Genomic DNA, 27244 nt, shown 5'->3' with positions numbered 1-27244 from the left:
TGTTTAGGGGCTGACAGTGCTCCCATTTTAAAATCAGCATTTTTAAGAATTCATTATATAAATAGGATTTTAACAGAAAATTGTAATGTGTATAGATGACTGGCAGAGGACCTTTTGGTCTTGTTGGCTTCTGGGTTTTTAAAAGAAACGGGCATATCTGATCCTTTGCACACTTTTTAATGTAATAAAATATGTTAGAGACTGCGGCTGTTACATGACACTTCCTGTAGTCTATCTAAAATGTTTGCAGTTCATGTAGCTGCTGTTTTAAACAATCTGCATTTTTTTAGGAAGTTGATGGAGAAGGCTGGATGATCCAGTGGCATGGGACTAAGTCTGTTCCTTTAAAATTTGCAGTTTTTTCTACTGGGGGTCAGGACCTAAGTATGCATTCACCAAGCCACTTAAATTTTGACCTTGTTCAGAGAGATGTATTCACGTGCTTAAGTTCCAATAAAAACAACATCATGAATAAAAGCCCATTTTTTATGCCTTGCTAAATAGAGTGTCCTGGGTTGGAAGTGACCCACAAGGATCATCGAGTCCAACTCCTGTCCCTGCATATGACAACCCCACAGTTCACACCGTGTGTCTGAGGGTGTGTTCAGTCTCTTCTTGAACACTGTCAGGCTTGGGGCTGTGACACCTCCCTGGGCAGCCTGTTCCAGTGCTCCACCACCCTCTGGGGGAAGAATCTTTTCCTAATGTCCAGCCTAAACCTATCCTGGCACAACTTCCTGCCATTAGATACTAGATCTGGAATAAGTGCCTGTTTTCCAGGTTGAATATGCAGTGGAAGTGAACTGCAAAGAGGGGAACTTGCTCTGTCTTTGGTGTGGTAATAGATAACTAGACAGGTAGACAACTATAATCAGTCAGAAGGAGTTGAAGCACCTGATTGCCTATTCCTGCATTAAAAACGTTTTTAGAAAAGCATTTCTGGAAAGAGCAGATCATGACAAAATTACTGGTGATTAAAAGGGAGATTGCAATATTGCCTTCCTGCACAGGGGCTCTATGGAGGCAGAAGAAATTGTTTTGTAAGTACCAAAGCTTTCTGTGCACCTACAGTGATTATGTGCAAATCAGTACTCAACTTATGCACTATTTTTTACATACCCACATCTTGTCATTTACTCATGTAAAGGCTGAAGGATAATTTAGATCCCCTGGGTAAACTCAGCTTTACGATGAAGACTGGGCAAATGCAGCTTTACTTTATATTTTGAACACAAATGATTGAGTAAAAAATGGACAAATTCCCTTGAAGAATATACTGATTTGTGATCACAGCATTTTGATTTATTGAAGAGTTCTTTACTGAATTCAATGTTCAGTATTTCACTGATTGCATTTCAGATCAGATTGAAAAAACCAAACACACAAGCAGAAAAATATTTGAGGAAAACAGAATGCCCCTAATCATGTGTTTAAAAAATTTAATGTCAACAAAAAGGGACGTGTAAGTCCTTGAAAAGTGATTGTCCAAGTCAGATGTTACCAAAGACAAATTACATAAATAAAGGGTCTAAACTATGGTAAGTTATATCTAGTGGCAAACTACTGAGTGAGAAATAAACAAGAAAAACCATTTATACAAGCAATGAAACTGCTCTGCTTTTTGCTTTGCTTTTGACTTATAGAGGCCATACTGGGACATGAAAGTGGAGATTCGGAAATACAGTGTCTATCCATGACATCCATTTAGCTCTACTGGAAATTTTACCAGATTGCTTTAGAATTTTTCATATAATCCTTGTTCAATTTTTTTGGAAAAGCAGTAGTTGAAGGGGAAAGTATAGTAATAGAATAATATATATGTTCAGTCTGCAAATATGATCATAATTTTTAATCCCCACTACTGTAATTAAATGAGGGGGACAGATTAAAAAAAAAATAAGCTAAAAGAGAATTTATACAAAATGAAATGCAGCTGATTTTCAAAAAGGCAAATAAAACTCATCTCTTGTGCTTGGAAATGCACAATTTTATTGGTGCAGCTTGTTTGAATATAAATATGTATCATCTAAAGAAGAAATTACAGTTCTGTGACCTGCAAATACTAAGCTCTGTTCTGCCTTGGAGGGATTCAGAATTTTTTTTTTCAAGACATAGTGTATCTTCTATGAAAGTATAATCTCGTATGATCTTTGAGTCCTGACTGAATCTCTTAGATATTTCCAATAAAGTTTTTTATTTAATGAAAACTGCATAAGTCATCTACGCTATATGTGTATTGTCCTGCAAGTCTATTGGTGAGTTTAATGATACTGAGTTCGTGAATAATTCTAAGACCTTGCAGTTCATCAGAAGCTTAGAGTAAGGTATCCCTGTGTACACGCTTGAATTACAGCAATTACTCCTGAATTGTAAAAAATACAGAACAAAAGTCTTTCTGTGTATGATTACCAGAGAGCAGATGAGGTGCTCTAAGTCCTCCCTTTACCGAGCAGTAAACAGCTCTTCTCCCAGAGTTAAATTAGCTGCAGTAAATTCTCAAGAATAAAAGCTGAATAGTTTTGGAAAGATCCAGAGATAAGATGGAGAAAACTATTAGGGTGAGGAAAGTTTCATTCAGAAGCCCCAGGGTTTTTATAAAAGAACTGTTGAAGAGCTGAGCAGTTAGGTAAGCTTACATATCTGAAATGACAATGGTGACACAAAGTCTAGAAATCCTGAAATCAGAACCATATTTAGGTGATACAATATGATTTTGAGATTGTGTTTTTCTAGTCCATCTATCTCCATCTCTATGTGCTTGGGCAGGTTTGTTGGGGTGCAGGGAAAAGGCGTCAGTCAGGGTGCCCCACATGTCAGTCCCTGCAGCGCCCCCGTGGTGAGGCCCAGTCTCATCTGCTGGGCACTGGGCACAGCCACCCAGCCTGCCACAGGCCAGGTCTCTGCTTTCCAGACTGACGTGTGCAGCTTCCGTCTGTCCCTGGAGTATTTATGACGCTGTATATATCAGGTGTAACCACTGTCTTCTCGGGCTGCAGAAGTTATATTACTCCACCTTTTTGGCAACTATTTAGCACTGTGCAGGACAACCCCTGCAAGCACCAGAGACTCTTCAGGCTCCAGCATCTGCGGATACATTTACAGGGAGATGGGCAAACGTTATTACTCACAGACCCCTAGGCCGCCAAGCCTCCACTTCCTTCCTCCCCATAGACTGTAACAACCCTGCTGACCCCCATGTGCCATTGTGCTCTATGGCCCCTGGGGACTTACAGCCCCCCTCACACTCCACTGCCGCCAGCCTGTGGTCTTCTCCATCCCCACGGTCCCCACAGCCCCCCTCTTCCCAGGCTCCCATCCCTGGTGGCTCTGCAGCCCAGTGTACCCCTCTCCCCATCCCCAGCGGTACTGTCCCCACAGCCCCATTGTAGGTTGCCCCCCAACCCTTGAAGTCCATTCTACCAATCTTGTAGCCAGTGGCCCTGTCCCCTCATGGGGCTTATCTGCAGAAAAATATCCAGGGCCTTGTGAATCTGGAGAATAAAGGGACTTTTTAGAAAAAAACAAAACAAAACAATACAAAACAATACAAAACAAAAAGACGTAGAAGTTCAGTCCAGAGGGAAGTAAAATGAAGGAATTATTCTCTGAAATACTCAAGAGCCTGTATTTTGACTTCTCTGGATTTTCTGAATAAACTTTTCCCCATGACTTCTGTCTCATGTGGGATCTATCAACAGAAGCATCAGGTCTGCCACTTGATCACCCTCATGAAGACTGAAGGTGCAGTCTAATCCTGGACCAAAACATGTAGCTAAATAGTTAACCTTTACTTTTAAATTGGATGATGATGTAATATCTGTTGTTTTTTTTTTTTTTTTTCTGCAGAGTTTGATCTTTTTTAGAAACCTTTACCTAATACATAGCAAGCCTTTATCATGAATATCTGGCAGGGCACTCAAAGTGATTAGATTGCAACTGAGCAAGGCCATATCTGGATGTTTAATCAGAAAGTCATACAAAACAATATCATCAAACCACAGCCATTTCCTTTTCATAAAAACTGCTGTTTTCCAGAAGTACAGAACTAGCAGCAATCCAATCAGAAATCAGTGAAGGAAATGACGATAGCCATTTTTCCTTTTCTGTGCCATGTCCTGGGTAAAAGCAGTTTGTGTTTCCCACTATTTCAGTGGCACTCGAGTCACAAGAAATTCAATCACAAGTACACTACAGCTAGAGCCCTCTCAACTTGTAGCCACTCAAATAAGAGGCAAATCAGTGAAACTGGAAAATCTTTTCCATACTGGACAGCAACAGTATGAACTGATGGTTCATCAGAATGCAGTGGGGTTTTATTTATTTTGTTTGGGATGAGGGGAGGTTTAAAAAGAATACAACGGGCAAAGCAAGAATTATTAGCTACCCCAGCTAGAAAACTAGATGCCTTATGGATGGCTGTAGGGATGAACATCAAATTCTAGCTCTATGAGTAAAGCCATGGCTATTAACTTCTCTGTTAATGGACCAGTTACTGAACCCACTTTACTGCTAGATAAGAGGCTGAGGTGGTGGCAGTGAAGAATTCACTTTACAACCGCACTCAGAAATCTTGCACTACAGAATCTGTACATAGTTATACAGGAAAATCAAGCAAATAGCTTAGACTGCTTCTCCCTGCTGGAAAATATAACACAGAAGTATCTGCTGAATTTTTAGCTGTCAGCAGTCAGCAACAGGAGGTGTACAATCTCTGAGTAACTTTAAAAATGAGGTGAGTGGCAGCTGTTTCCATTCACATGATGACTTAATATTTACCTTGATGTCGGACAGAATATAAATTGCAGGAATTAGTAAAAATTAAGCTGTTTAAAATGTGGTTTCCCAGTTCTTCAATTCATTGCACATCTACTCAAGCTGCTAACGCTCTCATCCCTAAACCTCTCTCTAAACCTCTCTCCAAAATGACTGATTTACTGCTGAATTGAGGTTGGACTTCAGCCTACCTTCTGAAAGTAAGTTTGCTTCACACAAATTACTGCTTTCTCAGAAATTACTAACTTTGCCTCCCTTGCACAGTGTTTATATAATTTCCCGTATGCAGATATCTTTTTTCCAAATACCAAAACAATTATGAAATTGACTTTTCCATCTTGAAAGAGAAAGTAACAACGTTGTAAACTTTTTTTTAATTTTATTTTAAGAATGCTTGACTGTGACTAGGACTCTCCACGTCAGTTTTCATAATGTGTTCTGTTTTTTCAACTTTCTGTATGGCTGGCATCATCTTAACCCTGGCAGAAAGTTCATATTCTTACATGTACGTTTTAGAGTTCACCTTCTGATTTTTTTTTTGTTGTTTGGTTTCTGATTGTTTGTTTGTTGTTTTGTTGTTGTTGTTGTTTTTTGTTTTTGTTGTTATTATTTCAGGTGTGGGGTACGGAGAGGTTTCTTTTTCCACTACCCTGTGATGTAATGAGTTCAAACTGCATAATAGCATGCTGGGTGGGGAAAACAAAACCAAAAAACAACGACCCCAAAATTCCTGCATCAGAAACAAGGAAGCATTTTATTGTAGACAAGTTTCTTGAGCTGCTAAAAATGGCAGAGAAACTTCAGCTGCATCTTGTTTTAGCAAAGATTAACTGCAGAAGCAGTTAAGTGGGTTTCACTCAGGAATAGCTATGTGTAACTTCTGTGGGTCCTCCTAGGCTACTTTTGGTTTGTGAAGCCTACCCTCAAGAGGTTGGTTTATTTGGATTTAATGACTCATGTAGCTTTGTGGATCAGCTTTATTTTCTTTAGTGAACCAAAGAATGCTGTTCGATCTTGCAAAATGAAAGGGAATGCTTCAAGAATCCTTCTGAATTCTAGAAATCAAAGGATTGACTGAAACTCTTAAAGAGGGACAAGAAAGATAAGTGCCATGACTATGTCGCAAAGATAACTGTTCTGTGTGCCCTCCTGCAATGAATATAAAATGATCCTATTGATAACTGAAGCCCACATAATGCAGTTCAGGGATGGCTGAATCACATTGTTTTCTAACAGTTCATCTTCAGGCAATCACTTTTTTATCACCACTTACATGTTTGCTTTTCCTAGACACTGGAAAAAAATGGTCTTGACTTCCAAACATGTGTAGGGGTTGAGGTAAAAGAGCTTGTTGCTACTGTCCTTCTCCCCTTCCACCACTCTGCAAAGGATCTCTCTGTTTCTCTCCTTTGTTTTCTTGCATAAACACATTTCCTCTCTGTCACTACTCTTCTGCTGGTGTTCATTCTTACCTGATTTAATCTTTTCACGTAGACAGCTGATGAAAGAGTCTGTCTTTATCCAGCAGCTCTATAAATCTTTAAGTAGACTTAGATTTACATATAAAACAGCATGAAAGATAAAAATTAAGAGCCTGTGATGAACTTGTTCAAAACAAGTCATAAGGCTTCATCTATATAAATAAAGAAATTAGCAGGTGTTGGCATTTCTAACTGATGGGCATTCAGTGGAAGCTTGCATGGTCATCCAAACGTACCGGAAGTTGAGTGCAAGATGAAAGATGTAGAAAATAAAATGTAATGCAAGGATTTGTATTCAGCAGGGAAAATTAATGATGGGAAAGTGAAGAGAAAGCTTTTGGGATTTGCCCTGATCTGAACTTCTTTGAATTCTATTTGGCATGGTTTGAGTAACTTCTGATTCAGAAGATATAATTCGCATTACACATATTGAAGATAAGCATCAGGTCTAGCACAGATGCAAATGTGTAATCCACAGTGGATCATCTATCCAAAGACAGAAGCTGTAGTATCTACAAAATATTTTGAGATAAATGTTCCTTATTGAGGACAGTATCTGACAGTTTGCTTCTTATAGATGACAGCACCTTTTCTATAATAGGTGTGGACATCTTGTACGTTCAATAAGAAGCTGTGTTTTTGTTGTTGTTTGTTTGTGTTTTGTTTTGGGTTTTTTTTTGGTTGTTTTTTTTTTAGAGATAGAAGTACAGGACATGAAAATAGTTTTTATATAGGTATCTTGAAGATATATGATACAGTTTGCCTAGGGAGAAATACTAGCCTAAGCCAGCCAGTGACTAAAATGTTACTCCAGTGACTAAAATGTTACTCTTTCAAATAACGCCCACAATCTGTGAACCACTTATTCAAAATTATTAACAGAATTTGCTTGTTCTCAAGTTTCTATGCAAAGTCTAGCTGCTCAAACTGTACAAAAATTTAAGAAGTCAAGTTTAAAAGTTTCTTGTCCTATACCTGTTTTTGAAGTTAGCCCTGGAAAGTGTGGACTGCTTATACCTGAATTCAGTGACGTCTATACAGAAGGAAAAAAGCATCCACAAAACAGAATTGCAGCACACAGGAGGGCAAAAAGATTACTAATCCCACCTTCACCAAACACAGCAGATTAACTTCTCAGTTTGGGTTTAAATTTATGGGTAGCAGGGGAGGGGCAGGAGGCTGGACATCTCTTTCATGTATTTTTTGTTCATAAAAACTTCTTCTGCAAAAGATGCACGCCTCTTTGACCTGCCTTTTTCCTCTGAGTCTGTAACCTGATTTTGTTGGCGGGAAAATGATATTTGTAGCTCCATAGTAAAAATTTACACATAGTATGCCACAAATACATAAATGAAGTTTTATCAGTAGTTTAGTTTCATGTCCAAAAACGACAGTGAAAATCTTCACATTGTTAACATAGATCTGATGTAAGTGGAGCAGTGCATATTTGAAATGCTGCCTTTTGTATCCTGGAGAGTGAGAGAGGCATTCATGTGCTGGTTACATGCAGCATGTAACCTAAATACTTTGTTTCATTCCATTTATACATATTTGGATATTGTTATTTTAATTTTGTAAGGAAGTGGACATCTTGGAGAATAAGGTCCAGCCAGTTTTCAAGTTCTGGATTGTCAGTATGGTGTGATTCAGCTCACACTGAGACAGAGTTTTAAGGAAAGTAAGCCTTTCACATAGGTACAAAAAGAATCCCCAGATGCTATGTCTTTTAGCAAGGAGCACATAAAGGCTCAGGGCGAGCGTACCTTGATCATCTGAGCCATGAATCTGACTGCAGGTACTTAGATAAACATAATCTTACTAAAATAATTTTTACAAAAACCCAACTGCAATGGAAATACATGTGCTTTTGGGTTACAGAACATGTTAGGTATTTGAATAAACAAAAATATAATGTGGAAAACCAGTCTTCTAAGTGTGCTGATTGGCCATTTTGTGTGTGTGTGATTTTTATCATCAGTGACCATTTTTTCTCCCAGGAGATGCTGTCAGAAAATGTCATAAGAAAACAGGAAAAAATGTCACCTAGCAACCAAAGCTTTATGAAGAAAAGTTCCGCACTGACCAGCAGAGACAGAGCGAGCTGGGGAGTTGGGAAAAGGCATGAGTAACAGTGAAAAGGTTCCTTGTCTGCTGCTCCGGCACTGATCTCAGCCTTGCTATGGTAGGTGCTCTGGCCACAAAGTTGGTCTCAAGGAAGTGTGGAGTTTCTGTGAAACTGCTATGCATAGAACTTGGTTTGCAAAGTATGACTTTAGTCTCCTTTTTTCTTACTTTCAAATATGGATTTGAAAATTATAAAATCTCAAATAATGATGTGATCTACTTTGCAATTTTATGATGGCAAAAAGTAAACTTGAGAAGAAAGGGCATCTGTTTTATCTGTCTCTTTTATCCTTTCCTACCATTAACAAAGACCAGATTAGAACATATTTCTTCCATTTATCTGGTTATGCAGAGAGGAGTATTTATTTTTTAATGTCTTTGAGAAAATAAGAGATTCAGAGTTAAGATTACTTGCCCCCTCCAGGTACTGTAAGGAAGATAGGGAAGAGTAAGAGACAGAGTTGTTTATGGGGGGAAACAAAACATACGGGAAAAAATTAATACACTTAACCTTCAACAGGATACTGTGCTTTATCGGAGCAAGAAATACAACGTTTAAAAACAGGCAAGTGGATTGTGGTCGAAAATTAGAGGAAAATACTTCTGTCACTTGTGCTGCACAGGCTTGCACATGGTCCATTTTACTGCCTGCCTGTGTGTGCGTGACAGTATGAGTGGGTGTAATAGCATGGAGAGGATGTGAGTAGGATTGATCTGGCATACTATGCATGCAAGGCACACATGACTGCTGCTGTTTTACTTTACCACTACACTGACAGAAACTGCCCTTATATAGCCACTTCTGGCTAAGGTTTTTACACCCAGGGATAAATATACTTTATTATAATTGGATGCATTTCATTACCTGCAGATTTTATAACCTGTTAAGAGTGACATTAAAGCATGGCAATTTCTTTACAGCAGTCATGTTTGAGCACTTGTCAGCCTCTTTCCCACTGCTATTGGTGGTGTTCAGTCTCTGACTCCACATCCTCCTTCCCAAATGCATAGCAAACGCTGAGAGATAAAATCCTGAACTCCGTGATGCACCCTGACAACCGATCGCAGATCTGGAACTGGCAAAATGGTGCAGCATAATGGGGTGGCGCCCACCTTGTTACGCGCTACACATGCCTCCCGGCCCCACCGCCGGCCGGTACGGCCCGCACCGCCGGACCCCGGCAAAAACCGCAGCGGTCCCTCCCGATCGGCATGCCATTCCTCCTTCATGAAGTTGTACCCCCGTGAAGCTCGATCCCCCCCGTTCATGGGGCGGCGGGCGGCTGCGCTCCCGGTGACCGCTTGTGTTAGCATGCTTTTAGTGAACCCGCAGAGCTCCCGCCGCACAGGGCCAGCCTGGGGGATCGGTCCCGGCCGGCAGGGATCGCCCACGCGGCACGGTCCGGCGACCACGGGCTGCACTCGGCTCGGCGGGGCTGGGGGCCCGGGAACGGCTCGACCCCCGCCCGCAGCAGCTCCCTGCCCCTCGTCGCCCGCCCGCCGTGCCCAGCCCGCCCGCTGCGCTCCGCCCCGCCCCGCCGGCCGCTCTGGGCCCGCCCAGGCGTGAGGCTCCCCCACCGCCCCTCCGGGCTGGGGGGAGCCGCAGCCGCCGCCGCCGCTCCAGCTCGGCCCGGGCCGACGCGGCGCGGGAGGTGGGGAGGAGGAGGGGAGAGAGAGAGAGAGGGAGGGAAGGAAGGAAGAAAGGAGAGAGGGAGGAAGGGAGGGGAGCTGAGCTGCCGCCGCCACCACCAGCCACTCTGTCGCTTTGCTTTCTGCAGCTGGTGCCGAGGAGGGGGCAGCCGCCGGCAGGCGTCCCAGCATGCTGAAAGTCACCATGCCCTCCTCCTCCTCTTCCTCCTCATCCTCGTCCTCCTCCGGCTCCTCGGCTGCCGGTCGCCCCGGCTCCGCTACGTCCGATTACTGGATCGACGGCTCCAACAAGGACACCCTGGCCCACTACTTCGAGCTGGAGTCCGAGCTGGGACGGTGAGGCGGCGCGGGACGGGGCGGCCGCGGGGCGCGGGTGCAGCCACCGCGGTGCCAGGGCTGGCGGGGCTGGATCTGCCCTCCCACCAGCACTGCGTCGCTGTGGCGAGGGCGTCAAAACTTTGGTTTGCGCGAACGGCATTGGGAGAGCATGTAGGCTTTCGAAGGAAAATGACACCTCCCGAGAGCCAGGCTGTGCAGTTCCCCGAAAGAAACGAGCGATTTTCAGGAGAGGGCATCAGTCCGTCTCGGTGAATGCTGGTCCATATGAGCAGCGTTACCTCAGTCAGATTACCTGTATATTTGCAAACTCTAGACAATACTGTATCTATCAGCTGAATGGGAGGCTTCACTTCGAGAGCGCTAAAATGCCAGCTTATTCGCAGCCTCACTTCATATGAGATCTTTTATTGTTATGGCCATTATCAGCACCTTCAGACCTTGCGCTGACAAAACTCCCTCCTGAGACAGGAGTCTGTGAATAGGCCTCTGTAAGTAGAGTCTTTTCATTGAAATGCAGTGCAGATGAGTGACCTGGTATATGTTCATTCATGAATTCTGCCATAGTGCCTTGATGCTTCTGCCTGTCAACTTGGAGGCCCCAAGTGTTCAGTTTTTTTTTTTTTCCAAAACTGAAGTCCAGTGTAAAATGCCGTTGCTTGTATCTAGTATGTGATTTTTATTCTCTAAATACATTTGGTGGTTTATGTCAAATTTGTGGGTAGAAAATAATGTGTTTAAAAAAGGTTTTATTTTCCACTTTTTTTTTTTTTTTTTTTAAGGGTATACATTAGATAACTTAAATATCTACATCAGGAGATAAAATAGCAATTTCTAACTTTGACAGTGACAGTGTATTCAAATCCTGGATGACTGTGGGAAATTTGCAGGTAATAACATGGTTGCCTTGGTACAGTATTTTTTGCAAAAAGGACATGCAGTGGAAGTTACTGCTACAAAGCATACCTGTACTTGCTATACTGTAACTGATAGGGGCAGGAAAGGCTGTAGAAATACAATACAGTATCATCCTTGGTGTGCCGGGTAGGTTTTAAGCATCTGCTGCTACCTTTTTGCCACTATTGCTACTCAGGCTAGCCAGTTTTAAATAGGCATAGGTTTATGTATGCTTGCCACATATATACTTCACTGTACACCTATGCAGAAACATAAAAATGTAAAGCAGGAGATATGGCTGTGTCAGTTTTGTGTCCCAGATTGTCAAAAAAGAGTGTGTACTGCTGAATAACAGCAGTCAATACCAACTCTGTCACCTGGATTAATACTGTCACATGTGGTCTATCTAGGATCCTTTCAGTGTGTGTGCTAGTGACTGTGGGCTTTGTTTAAGAATAGGCTGTGTTGGTGGTACAACATGGCTTTATTGTGAATCTTGGGAAGGGATTTTAAAATGGGAACTTTCCTGTCTGAGGAAGGAAAATATAATGAAAGCTGAGGTGCAGTGGGTTTTTCTACCTTGCAAGATGACACAGTAGATGCTGAAACCCTAACAAAAGGTTTGAATAAGGAAGATAACCACACCCAGCTAGTGTAGGGATGTGAGCCATTAAGCCTGCTCCGCTGTTGGATAGAAGTAGTGTCCTGATTTTGGCTATGATAGAGTTAATTTTCTTCCTAGTAGCTGGTATAGTGCTGTGTTTTGGATTAAGTATGAAAAAGATGTTGATAATACACTGATGTTTTGGTTGTTGCTTGGCAATGATTGTATCAAGTCAAGGAAGGCTGCAGGTGCACAGGAAGCTGGGAGAGGGCAGGGCTAGGATAGCTGACCGAAACTGACTAAAGGGATCTTCGATGCCATATTGCATCATGCTTAGTATATTTTTGGGGGGAAGAAGAAGGAAGGGGTGGGTGTTCTGAGTGATGGCATTTGTTCTCCCAGGTAGCCATTATGTATGATGGAGCCTGGCTTTCCTGGAGATGGCTGAACACCTGCCTGCTGATGGGAGGTAGTGAACAAATCCCTTGTTTTGCTTTACTTGCATGCATGGCTTTTGTTTTAGTTATTAAACTGTCTTTGTCTCAACTCACGAGTTTTCTCAGTTTTACTTTTCTGATTGTCTCTCCCATCCCACTGTGGGGAGGTGAACAGCCGTGTGGGGCTTAATTGCTGGCTGGGGTTAAACCATGACAGTCCTTTGTGGTGCCTGATGTTGCATGACAAAAAAAACTGTCATGGTTTAATGCCAGCTGGTAACAAGGACCATGGAGCCACTCGCTTACTCCTCTTTCCCAAGTGGGATGGAAGAGAGACTCAAAAACGGCAAAAAACTTATGGGTTGGGATAAGAACAGTTTACTAGGACAGCAAAGAAAGAGAAAATAGTAACAACAATAGAATATACAAAGCAAGTGATACACAAAGCAATTGCTCACCACTCGCAATGCAATAGGCTGTCCATTCCTGAACACCTGTGTTTCCTCCCCAGGTGCTCCAGTTTATATACTGAGCATGATGTTATATGGTAAGGAGTACTCCTTTGTCCTGGCTTTGCTCCTTCCCAGGTTCTTGTGCAACTGGTAGAGCACTGAAAGCTGAAAGTCCTTGACTACCAGGCAAAACCCAAAACATCAGTGTATTGTCAACTTTCCTCTCATATTAAATCAAAATCACAACACTATACCGGCTACTAGAAATAAAATTAACTATCCCAGCCAAAACTAGGACATGTAGACAGATAGGAGAAGCCTCATATTCACAAGCTCCAGTCCTCATGGGGGACTTCAAACACCCCAGTATCTGTTGGAGGGGCAACACAGCTGGACGGAAGCAATCCAGGAGGTTCCTGGAATGTGTTGATAACTTTCTTCTCCAAGTGATAGAGGAGCCAATGAGGACAGGTGCTATGCTGGACTTTATTCTTACCAACAAGGGGCTGGTGGGGAATGTGAAGCTCAAGGGCACCCTTGGCTTCATTGACCATGAAATGATGGAGTTCAGCATCCTTAGGGCAGTGAGTAGGGTGCACGGCAAGCTCATTACCCTGGACTTCTAGAGAACGGACCTTGACCTCTTTGGGGATCTGCTTGGTAGAGCACTGAAAGGGAGACCTGGGGAACTACAGGCCAGTCAGTATCATCTCTATGCCTGGCAAGATCATGGAGCAGAGCCTCCTTGAAACTATGCCAAGGCACATGGAAAATAAGGAGGTGATTTGTGACAGCAAGCATGCTTCCCTAAGGGCAAATTGTGCCTGACAAATTTTTTGGCCTTCTGTGGTGGGGTTACAGTGTTGGTGGCTAAGCAAAGAGCAACTGATGTCATCTACTACATTAGCCACAGTCCCACACAACATCCTTGTCTCTAAATCGGAGAGACATGGACTTGATGGATGAGGAATTGGCTGGATGGTGTCACTCAAAGGGCTGCTGTCAATGGCTCGATGTCCGGGTGGAGACCAGTGCCAAGTGGTGTTTCTCAGGGGTTGGCATAGGGACCGGTGCCATTTATCATCTTTGTCAATGACATGAACAGTGGGATTGAGTGCACCCTCAGTAAGTTTGCTGATGACACTAAGCAGTGTGGTGTGATGCGGTGCGGTGTGGTGTGGTATGGTGTGGTCAACATGCTGGAGGGAAGGGATGCCATCCAGAGGGACCTTGACAGGCTTGTGAGGTGGGTCCATGCAAACCTCATGAAGTTCAAGAAGGCCAAGTGCAAGGTCTTGCACAGGGGTCAAGGCAATCCCAAGCATAAATACAGGCTCACCAGAGAATGGATTGAGGGCAGCCCTGAGGAGAACTTGGAGGTGTTGACTGATGAGTAGCTCAACATGAGCTGGCAATTTGTGCCTGCAGCCCAGAAAACCAACCATATGCTTGGCTGCATCAAAAGAAGTGTGACCAGCAGGTTGAGGGAGGTGATTCTTCCATCTCCTCTACTCTTATGAGAACTCACCTGGAGCACTGCTTTCAGCTCTTGGGTCCCCAACAGAAGAAAGACATAGACTTGTTGGAGGTCAGCCACAAAGATGATCAGAGGGATGAAGCACCTGTCCAATGAAGAAGACTGAAAGAGTCAGGGTTTTTCAGCCTGGGGAAGAGAAGGCTCTGGGGAGACCTTAGAGCAGCCTTCGAGTATGTAAAGGGGGCCTAAAAGAAAGCTGGAGATGGACTTTTTACAAGGGCAGGGGGACAGGGGGTAATGGATTTAAACTGAAAGGGAGTAGATTCAGATTAGATATAAAGAAGAAATTCTTCACCATGAGGGTGGTGAGACACTGGAACAGGCTGCCCAGGGAAGCTGTGGATGCCCCATCCCTGGAAGTGTTCAGGGTCGTGCTGGATGGGGCTTTGAGCAACCTGGTCTAGTGGAAGGTGTTCGTGCCCATGGCAGGGGGGTTGGAACTAGATGATCTTTAAGGTCTCTTCCAACCCAAAGTGTTCTGTGATTCTATGATGAAATTCAGTTTAAATAAATAAAATGGAGGTGGAGGAGAAACCATTTGGTTGTTTTATTAGTAAGGTTAAGAGAGAGAGCTCTGGAGACACTTATGACGTAGATAGAACACCTGGTTAGAGGTGCTTATTTCCTTTTTTCTTTGATGCATGCTCTGCAGGGCAGCTGACAGAGCTAGCAAAAAATGAAGCACAGGAGGTAACGCTGTTGCAGCACAGTGTGTACTTAAGTGATGGAACCCCAGGCCACTGGATGTTATGTATGCTAAAAACTTACATGGGTTTAACAGACACCTAGGCAAGTTTACATTCTAGAAATCCATTAAGACTGATTAAACATGAAGATACTGTTGAACTACAAGTTGTTGAGTGTTATGAGAATACTCTTTGACAGTACTGATATAGTTTTGCTCTATTCTTATATTCTTCCTGAGTCATCTGTATTTGGCCAGTGTTAAAACCAGTATTCTGCACTAGATAGGCTGTTATTCTGAGTCAGGACGATTGTTTTCATGGTTTATTGGATCCTGGGTAGTTCACCTTATTTTTAGTCCATTTCTGACAAGAGGATTTTGTCTGTGCCACTTAACAGTACTTCAAAGTGATGTAAAGATGAAATTTTGATATTTGTTTTATAAAGAATACCTGTTCCTTCACTAAAGTTTGCAACATTGGTCAGTTGTGGCCATCGGAATTTTTTTCTTCGTATATTTCATCTAAAGGCTTTTTTTCCACACTCCCTTGGAAAAAAAGTTAATAATTTTAGATGTTAAACTTGTGTGTTCCTTAAGGATTAAAACCTTTTTTTGGCATTATGTAATCCATGCTCTATCTTTCTATAGAGTCTTGGAATTCAGGATTAGTATAAAAATGGTATTTAAGTGAAGAGGAAATTAATAACTTTTTTTTTTTTTTTTAATATATTCAGCAATATTATGGAAAAGGAATTTCTCTTTGTTGTAATTTTATTTATGATATTTTACTGAGCATGCACTCCCTTTCCTAACTGTGCCAAACTGCATAACTATTTGAGTTTAAACTGTCTAATATTATTGTAGGTGTATTGAAGATCTGTTAAATTGTCAAGGGCAGCTGGAAGTTATTTCCAACAAAATCCTTAGGGCTTTCTTTAATTTTAAAGATTAAATAAAATAATAATAATTTTAAAAACCCAGAAATGTATCAGATTTTTCTTTGGTAAGAATGATAAATCAGGAACTTCCAAGGTTACCTTGTCCTTCATGGGCAGTCTTTCAATTGCGTGATCCTTGCTGAGGTCCTGAAACTTAAAGGCACTCAGTACTTGCAACTTACAGAATCACAGAATCACAGAATGTAAAGGATTGGAAGGGACCTCGAAAGATCATCTAGTGCAGTCCGCCCACTGGAGCAGGAATACCTAGATGAGGTTACACAGGAATGTGTCCTGGCAGGTTTTGAATATCTCCAGAGAAGGAGACTCGACAACCCCTCTGGGCAGCCTGTTCCAGTTCCAGTGCTCTGTTACACTGTGAAGAAGTTTCTTCTCAAATTTAAGTGGAATCTCCTGTGTTCCAGTTTGTACCCATTGCCCCTTGTCTTACCATTGGTTGTAACTGAGAAGAGCCTGGCTCCATCCTTGTGACACTCACTCTTTACATATTTATAAACATTAATGAGGTCACGCCTCAGTCTCCTCTTCTCCAAGCTAAAGAGACCCAGTTCCCTCAGCCTTTCCTCATAAGGGAGACGCTTCACTCCCTTAATCGTCTTTGTGGCTCTGCACTGGACTCTGGCCCAGAACTGAACACAGTATTCCAGATGTGGTCTCACCAGGCCAGAGTAGAGGGGAAGGAGAACCTCTTTCCACCTACTAACCACCCCCCTTCTAATATACCCTGGGATGCCATTGGCTTTCCTGGCCACAAGGGCACAGTGCTGGCTGATGGTCATCCTGCTGTCCACCAGGACCCCCAGGTCCCTTTCCCCTACACTGCTCTCTAACAGGTCGTTCCCCAACTTATACTGGAACCTGGGGTTGTTCCTGCCCAGATGCAAGACTCTACACTTGCCCTTGTTATATTTCATTAAATTTTTCCCTACCCAACTCTCCAGCCTGTAAACTTACCTATCAGCAAGTTTGCTGATGACACGAAGCTGGGAGGAGTGGCTGATACGCCAGAAGGCTGTGCTGCCATCCAGTGAGACCTGGACATCCAGTGATGACCATGAGCCAGCACTGTGCCCTTGTGGCCAGGAAGGCCAATGGCATCCTGGGGTGTATTAGAAGGGGGGTGGTTAGTAGGTCCAGAGAGGTTCTCCTTCCCCTCTACTCTGCCCTGGTGAGACCACATCTGGAACATTGTGTCCAGTTCTGGGCCCCTCAGTTCAAGAAGGACAGGGAACTGCTGGAGAGGGTCCAGTACAGGGCAACGAAGATGATTAAGGGAGTGGAGCATCTCCCTTATGAGGAAAGGCTGAGGGAGCTGGGTCTCTCTAGCTTGGAGAAGAGGAGACTGAGGGGTGATGTCATTAATGTTTACAGATATATAAAGGGTGAGTGTCACGAGGATGGAGCCATGCTCTTCTCAGTGACAACCAATGGTAGGATAAGGGGTAATGGGTACAAACTGGAACACAGGAGGTTCCACTTAAATTTGAGAAGAAACTTCTTCTCAGTGAGGGTAACAGAGCACTGGAACAGGCTGCCCAGGGAGGTTGTGGAGTCTCCTACTCTGGAGGCATTCAGGACCTGCCTGGATGCCTTCTTGTGTAGCCTCATCTAGGTGTTCCTGCTCCGGCAGGGGAATTGGACTAGATGATCTTCTGAGGTCCCTTCCAATCCCTAACATTCTGTTATTCTGTGATTCTGTAATTGATGGTGTGAGCTGAATCATAGGTGGTTTCTGTCCTTGAGGTCTTAGCACAGGGAGAGTTTAAATCCAGTGTGTGGTTTGAACTCAAGATTTCAGTGTGCAGAATGACATCTTACTCTGTCAATCCTGTTTATGAGCGCTGTTATAGTAGCATCTGCTTTTGTAATGGCAGTAGTAGATGAAATCAGGAAGCTCCATAGTATAAGCATAATTTTATAGAAATGAACTGGTTTTGCACTTGATGCTTTGAAATTCAGACTTTTTTTTGCATTGAAAGTATGTCAATTATTTTCCATTCCTTCATTAAAAAAGGGCCTTTCTTCTGTTCATCTCAAGAATTGTTTGTCATATAGACTGTTTGCCATGATTATTCTGAAAATCATTTGCTCATTTTGCTTTGGGGTACATTTAAAGTAGGTCAGTCCCCCCTTTAGTAACACTTTCGTTTAACTTGCTCGTGACCTCTAGTACTGTACCTGAGGATGTGCAGGCATGAGATGCAGGCATGCTGCTGACAGCACATGGTACTAGCTGTCTGAATGTGAGCATGGAGTGTTTAGCTGAAGCAGGATGAGTGTTATGTTTGATCAGAAATTGGTTGTGTGGGTCTATCTGTCCTCCATGTCACATCATGCCACAAACTGCAACTTGTTATCCTTACACCTTCAGGCAAGCAGCAAGAATTTTCATTCCAGCAGTTCCTGCTGATGGAGAAGGTTGTTGAAAAGGTGGGTCTGAGGTCTTGTTTGGGACTGTTGTACAGTGGACCTTGCTTTGAGGTAGGAACATAGGAGATACAGAGCACATGGTGGCCTTTTACTGCTGGCCAAGGTGGCAGCTGGATGTGGAGAACAGTCTTCACGCACTGCACCAGCCAGCATAACCCCAGCTGAAGATTTTCACTTGCTTTTCCTCTTGGAGAGGTTCCATCCACCTTGAAGACATTCTGTCCACCAGTTTTCCCCTTGAAAAATGTCATAGAATCATTTTGTTTGGAAAAGACCTTTAAGATCATTGACTCCAACTGTTAACCTAACACTGCCAAGTCCACCTCTAAACCATGTCCCTATGGACCTCACCTACACATCTTTTAAACACCTCCAGGGATGGTGACTCCACTTTCTTGGGCAGCCTGTTTCAATGCCTGACAACCCTTTCTGTGAAGAAGTTTTCCTAATATCCAATCTAAACCTCTCCTGGCACAACTTGAGGCCATTTCTTCTTGTCCTATCACTTGCTACTTGGGAGAAGAGAATGACACCCATCTGTCTATAACCTCCTTTCAGGTAGTTGTAGACAGCGATAAGGTCTCCCCTCAGCCTCTTTTTCTCCAGGCTAAACAGCCTCAGTTCCCTCAGCCGCTCCTCATAAGACTTGTTCTTTAGACCCTTCATCAGCTTCATTGCAGTTCTCTGAACTCTCTCCAGCACCTCAATGTCTTTCTTATAGTGGGTGGCCCAAAACTGAACACAGTGGGTCCTCACCAGTGCCAAGTACAGTGGCACAATCACTTCCCTAGTCCTGCTGGCCACACTATTCCTTATACAAGCCAGGATGCTGTTGGCCTCTTTGGCCACCTGGGCACGCTGCTGATTCATATACAGCTGACTGCCAGTCAGCACCTCCAGATACCTTTCTGCCACGCAGCTTTCCAGCCACTCTTCCCTGAGCCTGTAGTGCTGCCTGGGGTTGTTGTGACTCAAGTGCAGGACCTGGCACGTACTAAGCATTTGACTGCAGGCTCTTCTGTGGTGAACATGCTCTTTGCTTCTTCCACTGAAGCAGCACTGTTGTGGAGAAGACAATCCAATGCTAAATTAGCCAGAAAGAGGATGTCAGAATTTTGTTAATGGAGATACTGCTCTAGGAGCGGGGAAGTCAGTCCCTATCAAAATGCATGCTCATCTTTGGGGAGTAATAAAGAAAAATTAATACCAAGCAGCAAATGTTTTACTGGAAGATCTGTAGCTTCTTAACCAAGTGATCTGGGTGAAATTTGTCATTTGAGTACCAGGAACCAGAACTTGCAGGCTATAGCCTGGGTTTTGATAACTAACAGTTTTTACTCAGTGCAGGGAGAATATTTTCTTCAGTTTTGTCTGTCTCAGTTCAACAATTGGTTGACTCAGAATTAATAACCTGGGTGTTGAAAAAGCGTGAAAATAAAATTTTCTCTACAATTTTGTGAATAAAAAACAATTGAAAGAAGATACACCATTTCACTTGAGACTCTCTAACCATAGAGAGAAATGGGCTCTTAGGCTATTTATTTTAAACCTTGCCATTAGAGACTGTTGAATGTGTTGTCCAAATGCCTATCTTAGGCACTAAGTACCTTGTCTAAATATTATCTCTGTCTTCATGTCTCTTAGTTAGAAAATAATATAGAGATTTTAAAAATTATTTTTAAAAAATTATTTGTTGGCACAGTTGACATTTCTTTATTTTTAGAAAATGAGTTTTAAGTTTTAAAGATGGTTGTTAAACCCCTTTACAGTTCAGATTTGTGGAAAAGCCATTGTTCTCCTGCAGCCAGGAGTTTTGCACTGAGCTTCAAACTCAATGCCTCCACTAGGTCTCAAAAAACACAGGATAAAATGTGCATTTTTCATAATGGCTGATTAATGTTAATACTGTGACTGAGGCATTGCTTCCATCATGCCATGATGGAAAATAGATTTGTTGATTCAATCAGCTGTGGACAAAATTTTTAGCTGACAACAGTTGTGGGCAGTCATGTCAGAGAAACTGACAGTATTGTATCTGCATTCTTTCAGGGATGTGTTAATGCCTGTTCCTGTGCAAAAAACTGCCCTGCTACCTCTGTAAATAGATTACTTGGTTTTCAGTACAATCAGTAATATCTAAGTCATAACTGTGTTATATAGAAAATAGTTTGAAACAAGCTTTTCTTCTTTTTCTAAATATGAACTTAAATAGACTATCAATAATGGCATGTATTTACATGTTTCCACTTACAGAATCAAAAAGATTTTGTTTGTAACATATTGCAATGTTCCTGTTTTGAAAAGGCTATTTGTGGGTGCATATACACTGTAGTTTTAATTTGGTATGGGAGTGACTTCTGTGAAACAAATGTCCCAATTATCCCCTCTCAATGTGCTTTGCTTTGTATCAAGGGGCGTTCTTGGAGTGCACAGAGCAGACTGAATGTAGCTGAACCAAAAGATGCAGTTCAGGAACACTTAATCCACTCTAACCTTTTGTGAACATTATTTCACAGGACCAGATCAGGGCTTATCTGATGCGAAACCTGCAAAAATTGTGTGTGCTGATATCAGCATGTTGCCACCATCTATAACACTAGTGTGCTCCTACTGCACTGCACTACTTGCTAGTGCATACTTAGATTATGTCCTAGTGATACTGTATTTGAATCTAACTGTAGATAATCTGGAAGTTGATTAATAGAATGCTTGTGATATCATGCGTTCAACGTAATGCACAGGTCAATGTCTGTCTGCTCAAGACTCGGAAGCTAAAGGGAATATATATTACATAAATCAAAATTCCATACTCAGAGTAGGCAGTGAAAGAGTAGTAAGACATTGCAAAGTATTTTATTATCTCTGTACTCTTATTAGTCTGTGTACTCAGTGGATTCTTCTGTCAATACATGGAGCCGTTACTTTCTTCATATAAAAGGAGTGCCAGAGCAGTTTTAAATAGCTGCAATGAATAGGTGGTCATTTTGTGTAATTTTCACAGCTTTCTTGTACTTAAAAGGAGATATTAATAACGAAAAATTACATTAGGTAACTGCTATTTCTTTATTTTAATTTATTTCTTCTGTCAGCCACTATGCATTTTTGTCACAGGTTTTGGTTATCTTTTTAAATTAAAAAATATATTTCTAATGGAGAAAATCACTAACTGTTGAAGTAAGTACTCTTAGGAATACTGAAAAAGTTTTTTGCACATAGAGATTTTAGGAATTGAAAGTAATGTTATAATTTCTGTTAATATGAGGATTGTCATGTTTGAAAAACCGTTGCAATAGTCTGCAAAGGGTCAGATATAACAAAGTCATTCTTTTAGCTTGTTACAGGCAGAATACATCTGAAATTGAATAAGAATTTTCAAGTTCAGTTGAAAGCATTTTACTTGGTGTGATTGTGTAATAAACCTATGTGATTATGGTAGGTAAACTTAGCAAATATGTGTTCATTCCACTGCATCTTCAGGTGTGTGTCCAAGTATACATAGTATCATGTAAGGGATAGTAATGGACACATTTTCATAGGAAGAATTCTACCAATAACAGATGTTTAAATGCTTGCTCACATAGTAAATAGCCACATTTGAAAACACCATCAATTATGAATGGTGGTTAGTGAAAAAGTACTCACTGTTTGCTATAGCATGTGCCCCATCTGTGGAAGTCCAAGTACTTGCTAGGAATCACTAGCCATCCTCTTCAGTCATTCAAATCAAAGCAGTTTTATCTTCCTAAATATTGTCTGAAAAGGTCAATCAGGAAATAAAAAAAATAGGCATCCCTGGACCTAGTTTTGTTTATAGTCTAACAAATTGAGCTGGCTTTATTGCAGTAAACCTGAATGCTTCTTCTGTAGTCTTCTGCTAGCAAAAAGGCTGGCTGGACTTTGGGAAAGCAATCTTCTGACACTGCACATTGTGTAGAAAAAACATGCAAAGATTTGAATATTATTTTAATCTCTGCATATACAATATGTATGAACCATTGCTAGGAGTTAAGGCAGCATAAAAAGAAAGAACATGTACTCCTATGTGCTTTCACAATGATTCAGAATATAAACATATAGACTTGCATATTTGCTGTTGACTTCCTCCTTTAGGCATTCTCACTGTGCTGCTTCTTTTCACAATAAGCAGAGCTTTATTAACTGAATAACCACTAATTTCACAAGGCATATTCTTTTATGGTACAGTGATGCACATTCTGAGAAAGGGTAACCAAATGCGCTGTGTATTTCCAAATTGTGATGCTGCTTTTGGTTTTTGGTTTTTCTAATGTATTTTTTAATATTTATGGTCTTCCTATCTCCTCTATTAAGGGAAAAAAAAAAAAAAAAGGGTAAGAATGACGGGTTTTACAGCCAGTCAATGATACTTTGGAAATACTCTTACATTTGTTGTTAATGATCCTTCATTTGGGCTTGCGTTGTCAGTGTCTTCAGTCAGTCAGTAATCACCAGAGAATGCATTTTAGCTTATTGGTTTCTTGCTCTTAAAAACTAAACTCGTCTCTAATTTGTGAGGATTTTTTTACTTCCCTTGTTCTTTGGAGTCTGAGCTAGCAGCTCTGTGAAAACTGAGCTGGTGAATCATTTAGAATTTAATTTAGGAATTTTTGTGTTGTGGACGTGTGCTGTTTTCTTGTTGTCACCTTACTTTTGTATCTCAGTGTTAAGAAAGGTCTTTCAGAGTGAACCCTCTTTTGGCAAAAGTGCACAGAATGTGTTTTTCCAGAGTGTTAGCTTGTAAACCTCTAGAAACTCATCTGAACACGGCAAGGAAAGCATACTTCTTTCTTGCTCTGTTCTAAGACTGCAGTTTGTTGCTTGTGATGCTTTCCCAGCTTTTTCTTACTGAGGAGATAAGATCTGTTTTGGAGGGTAAATGCATGTTTTGTTGCGGCAGAGTGAGTAGGGAAGATTCTGCACAGCATGCCATCTTGGCTAGCAGTGTGCTCTGGAGAAGACCAAACGTACTGCAACTACTGAGGATTTTATGTCTTAAGGACAGAATGACATTTCCTTTGAGTTTACCGGGGTCTGTGGGAAGGTTGTGGTCATGCACATGGAAGCCTACTTCTTTTTTCCTGGTGAGCTGTGGGGTTTTTTAAGATCTGCCAGCGTGATGCAATGGGAAAGATCATTGAGAATGAGCTATTCAAGACCACTTTCAAGTGTGTGGTTTTTGGTCAATATATACATTATATGTGCTCAATTTCTTAGACTATATAATGTTTAAAATAGAGAGATGGAGTAGTGGTAATACAATACTATACCAACACACATTGCAATTGTATCTCTTGGTTATAGAATGGAGGCAAAAATGGTGTTACTGTCATAGATTATTATCAGTTAAAACACATCGACTATTAGGGATCATAAATATTTACATCTGTTGCCTTGAGAGTAGATTGCTGATGTGTTGATGCTTTCCTTATAAAATAATTCTAAGTTCGGAGACCCTACAACAATATGACTTTGAAAGGGACCATTCAATCTGTAGCAATCAAATCTTTTGCCTCTTTGAATTTCATCTGCAGGGGATGACAGGAGAGAAATTATTTGGTGTGAACCATGAAATTACATGATTGGAACTGTATGCTGATTCTGACACAAGTGAAGTAGTCATCTGAACAATGTAATGCTGTAGCTTATAAGCTGTCCTCCTTTCACATATGCAGCTATCCCTGCTAGAACTCAAGAACCATAAAACGTGAAAGATACTAAAACTGGGAAGCCCTTTGAGAAAAAAAAAAAAATGCTGCCCTTTGACAGTTTACTGTCTATTTATCGCTTTTTTTTGGGAAGGGATAAAGCAATAGTAAAAGCATGTTTAAGATTTATAATGCAAACCCTCAAAACCAACAGCATTAAAATTTAAGCCCTTCAGCAAAGGTATTGTCTGTGCTCTGTTGCATACCTCACTGCGAGCACCCATATGCCACAGAAAAGATGCCAAAACTGCAACTTTACCTCAGAACTGATGTCATCTGAAAAGTCCTTTTCCCCAAGCTCTCTTCACAGAAACATGTGTTGCATCTCTCCTGGCTTCTCTCCAGGCATGGTGGATAGAAGCAATGGCTTGGGTTTATGGAGGAGACAACATTCTAAACCGGGATTCCTCCCTCTACCCCCCTTCTCCCTGCCCCCACAATAATTTTTCCTTATTGGAAGTATTTGTAGTGTCTTCTCAACTCAGATAATCATAAACATACCAAATTTATTAGTTATTTTCAGTCTTTTGATCTTTAAAGTCTATCCATGTCTGCCAGGTTCACTGCCTTTGGGAACTCATACTGCATCTTAAAATAATCAGTTGATTGCGGTTTTATTCATGAAGATGACCCTGATTGCTCCACAAATTTTGGCAGAACTGAATACTGCATAAACAAAAACATTCTATGAATGTCTTGATTTTATGTTTTCTAATGAGGCAGCATAGCACAGAAGGGAGGTCAGTCAATCAGATCAGTCACCATAAATTGTGAATTGCTTGTTGACATTTGTTCATGTGTTAAAAAACTAAAATGCTGACATTAGTAGATAAAAAATTTGTATACAGAAGTTGGGATTATCTCAGAAATGAAATGCAGGAATTCCAATTTAAACTAAATAGATTACTTTCAATGAACAATTTTGCACTCATGAATGAATGGAAATAAAAAAGTGTGTGAAATCTTAATGAATATCCATGGAATAAGAAGTCCAGCATTATCTTCAATTACCTCTCAAATAATATGCATATTGATGTTTCTTTAAATAATCCTTGTTAACAGAGGCACACTGCCAGTACCAAAGAAGCTGCTATGTGATTTTATTTTGTGTTTAGCTGTAAAATAAAATGAATACTATGTTGAAAGGAGTGGACTTTAATACCCATTCTGTGGAAGGCTGATCGTAAATGGTGCAACTTTCAATTGATAATGAGGCCTTCTAGTTGCTTGTATTCTTTGGTGATTAGTTGCTTGAATTTTATTTAAATTTGACAAAGTACCTCTTTCATATTCTCTATATGTGCAAGATGGTGTTTGCTGTTTCTGATTTATTAGGTGTCCAGCACTGGTCTAACGTTGTAAAAAAATGAGGATGTTTTAAGAACATGCTTTGGGCCAGAAATTATTTCAAGTCTTTTGGTACACACTGATTTTGTGCATGTGTGTGTGTAGTGGTATTACATAGTTTTATACTTCTGCAGATAACATGGTTGTCTTGGTAAGGCTTATAAGGCCTCAAGATAAAGACTGCCATGGATAAGTACTGATTTTTTCCTTTCTCCTTTTTTTCTTTTTCTTTTTTTTTTTCTCTTTTTTTTTTTTTCTCTTTATCCTCTTTTTTCCTTCTTTTTTCTTTTTTTTTTCCCTCCTTTTTCTATTTTCTATTTTCTTTCTGTCTTTTTTCCCATTTCTTTTTTGTCTTTTTTCTATTTTCTTTTTGCCTTTTTGCCTTTTTTCTTTTTTCTCTTTTCTATTTTCTTTTTTCCCCTTTTTTTCTATATCCTGTATTATTATTTTGTCCCCCTCTTGACATGTTTTCTAGATTAATGAACCACAATTCTAATATTGTATACAGTGCTTCACTGTTTGTTTTTCTGAGGGATAACATTCAGTTGTCAGCTTTCCATATTGTACAATAGTGATTTCCAAAACCTGAAGAAAAAACATGTTGATAACTCTGATATCTTCATAATAATCTAAATTCAAAGACCTGTAAGATAATGTGTGCATGCATGTTTTAACCTGCTAGCTTCATTGGATCTTCCCACCCTGCCTAGTGCTGTTAAAACAGTGAGTGATCCATCTCTCTACATTCTCTTCAAATCCTCATGATTTTCTGGCTGAATGGCATAGTAAATTTAAAAAGGGAAGGGCTGCAAAGTTGATTTTGTAATGGGAAGCAACACTTTATGGTGTAGATACTGATGATAATTTAGGAAGTAACTAATGATTTTGTTTAATGACCTTAGGTTTCAAGTGATCAGATGAAGAAACATAATAAAGGTGAGTGTTTGTTTGCTACAGGGGAGAGGAAGGCCAGTAAATGTATTTAATCTGATTCTCCCTTCACAGAAATTTAGTTGGAGAATATCTTAACTACAAACAAGAACAGCATTTGGATTGGTAGATAAAATTAATTATCAGTGAATGCTAAATAAGATCAGTAATAAATTGCCAGATTGGGTCAGTGTGTAATGCAAAATTTGCAATGAAAGAGATAACCTAAAATTCACGTACATGTTTTTTGCTCTGACTTTCATAGAAATGAAACCCATCTCCATCTCCATAATACCTCCATAATAAATGTGCAGATAAATTATTTTTTCTATTTAAATTCAAATCCCATCTCTATGCATAATTCATACAACAGGTGTTCAAAAGTAGATGGAACAGGAATAAAACTGAGCGGAGAAAGGCAGTTTTATTCATTACTATAAAAACTTGCTCACAGAGATTATTTGATTGGCAGTAGCATAAAGAGAATACTCTTACATTTCCAGGGAATCATTCATTACAGATGACAAATCAACCTTGGTCATCTCCTCCTCCACTTTCTCTTCCTCTGCAGTACAACAATAGGTTTTTGACCATTTGAATATTCAGCTTGTCTAGCTAAAAGACAATAGCTCATTTTACTGTAAAGGGATTTCTGGTTTAATCTGTGCTAGTATCTTTTTTATTTTTTCTCTCACAACATTTATTTTTTTTTTTTTTTTTTTTTAAAAAAAGAGAGCAAAAATATTTTAACATCTTCACATTATTTTTTTGCATGACCTTAGAAAAGGTGAAATGTCATTTATGATGGAAAAAATATGTTAGATATATTTGCCTTGCATATGAGCATCTAAATTAGAGCTGGTGACATTTATTCTTTAA

General features: G+C 40.8%; 1 protein-coding gene across 3 annotated transcripts in view; it reads left to right on the top strand.

The window, feature by feature from the left end:
- Window positions 1-9995: 9995 nt before the first annotated feature.
- The window catches only part of CAMK4 (calcium/calmodulin dependent protein kinase IV), a 171428-nt gene continuing 154179 nt past the window's right edge, over window positions 9996-27244 (top strand). The window contains exons 1-2 of one of the 3 annotated variants that reach the window (XM_065045415.1): window positions 9996-10030; window positions 10157-10364. In XM_065045415.1, coding sequence (XP_064901487.1) covers window positions 10198-10364 — 167 coding nt within the window. In that variant the 5' untranslated portion in view covers window positions 9996-10030; window positions 10157-10197. The other 2 variants (XM_005506235.4, XM_065045419.1) reach the window with 2 other exon arrangements.

Source organism: Columba livia, chromosome Z (assembly GCF_036013475.1).
Source record: "Columba livia isolate bColLiv1 breed racing homer chromosome Z, bColLiv1.pat.W.v2, whole genome shotgun sequence".
Taxonomy (NCBI): domain Eukaryota; kingdom Metazoa; phylum Chordata; class Aves; order Columbiformes; family Columbidae; genus Columba; species Columba livia.
This window is presented reverse-complemented; position numbering and strand designations above follow the sequence as displayed.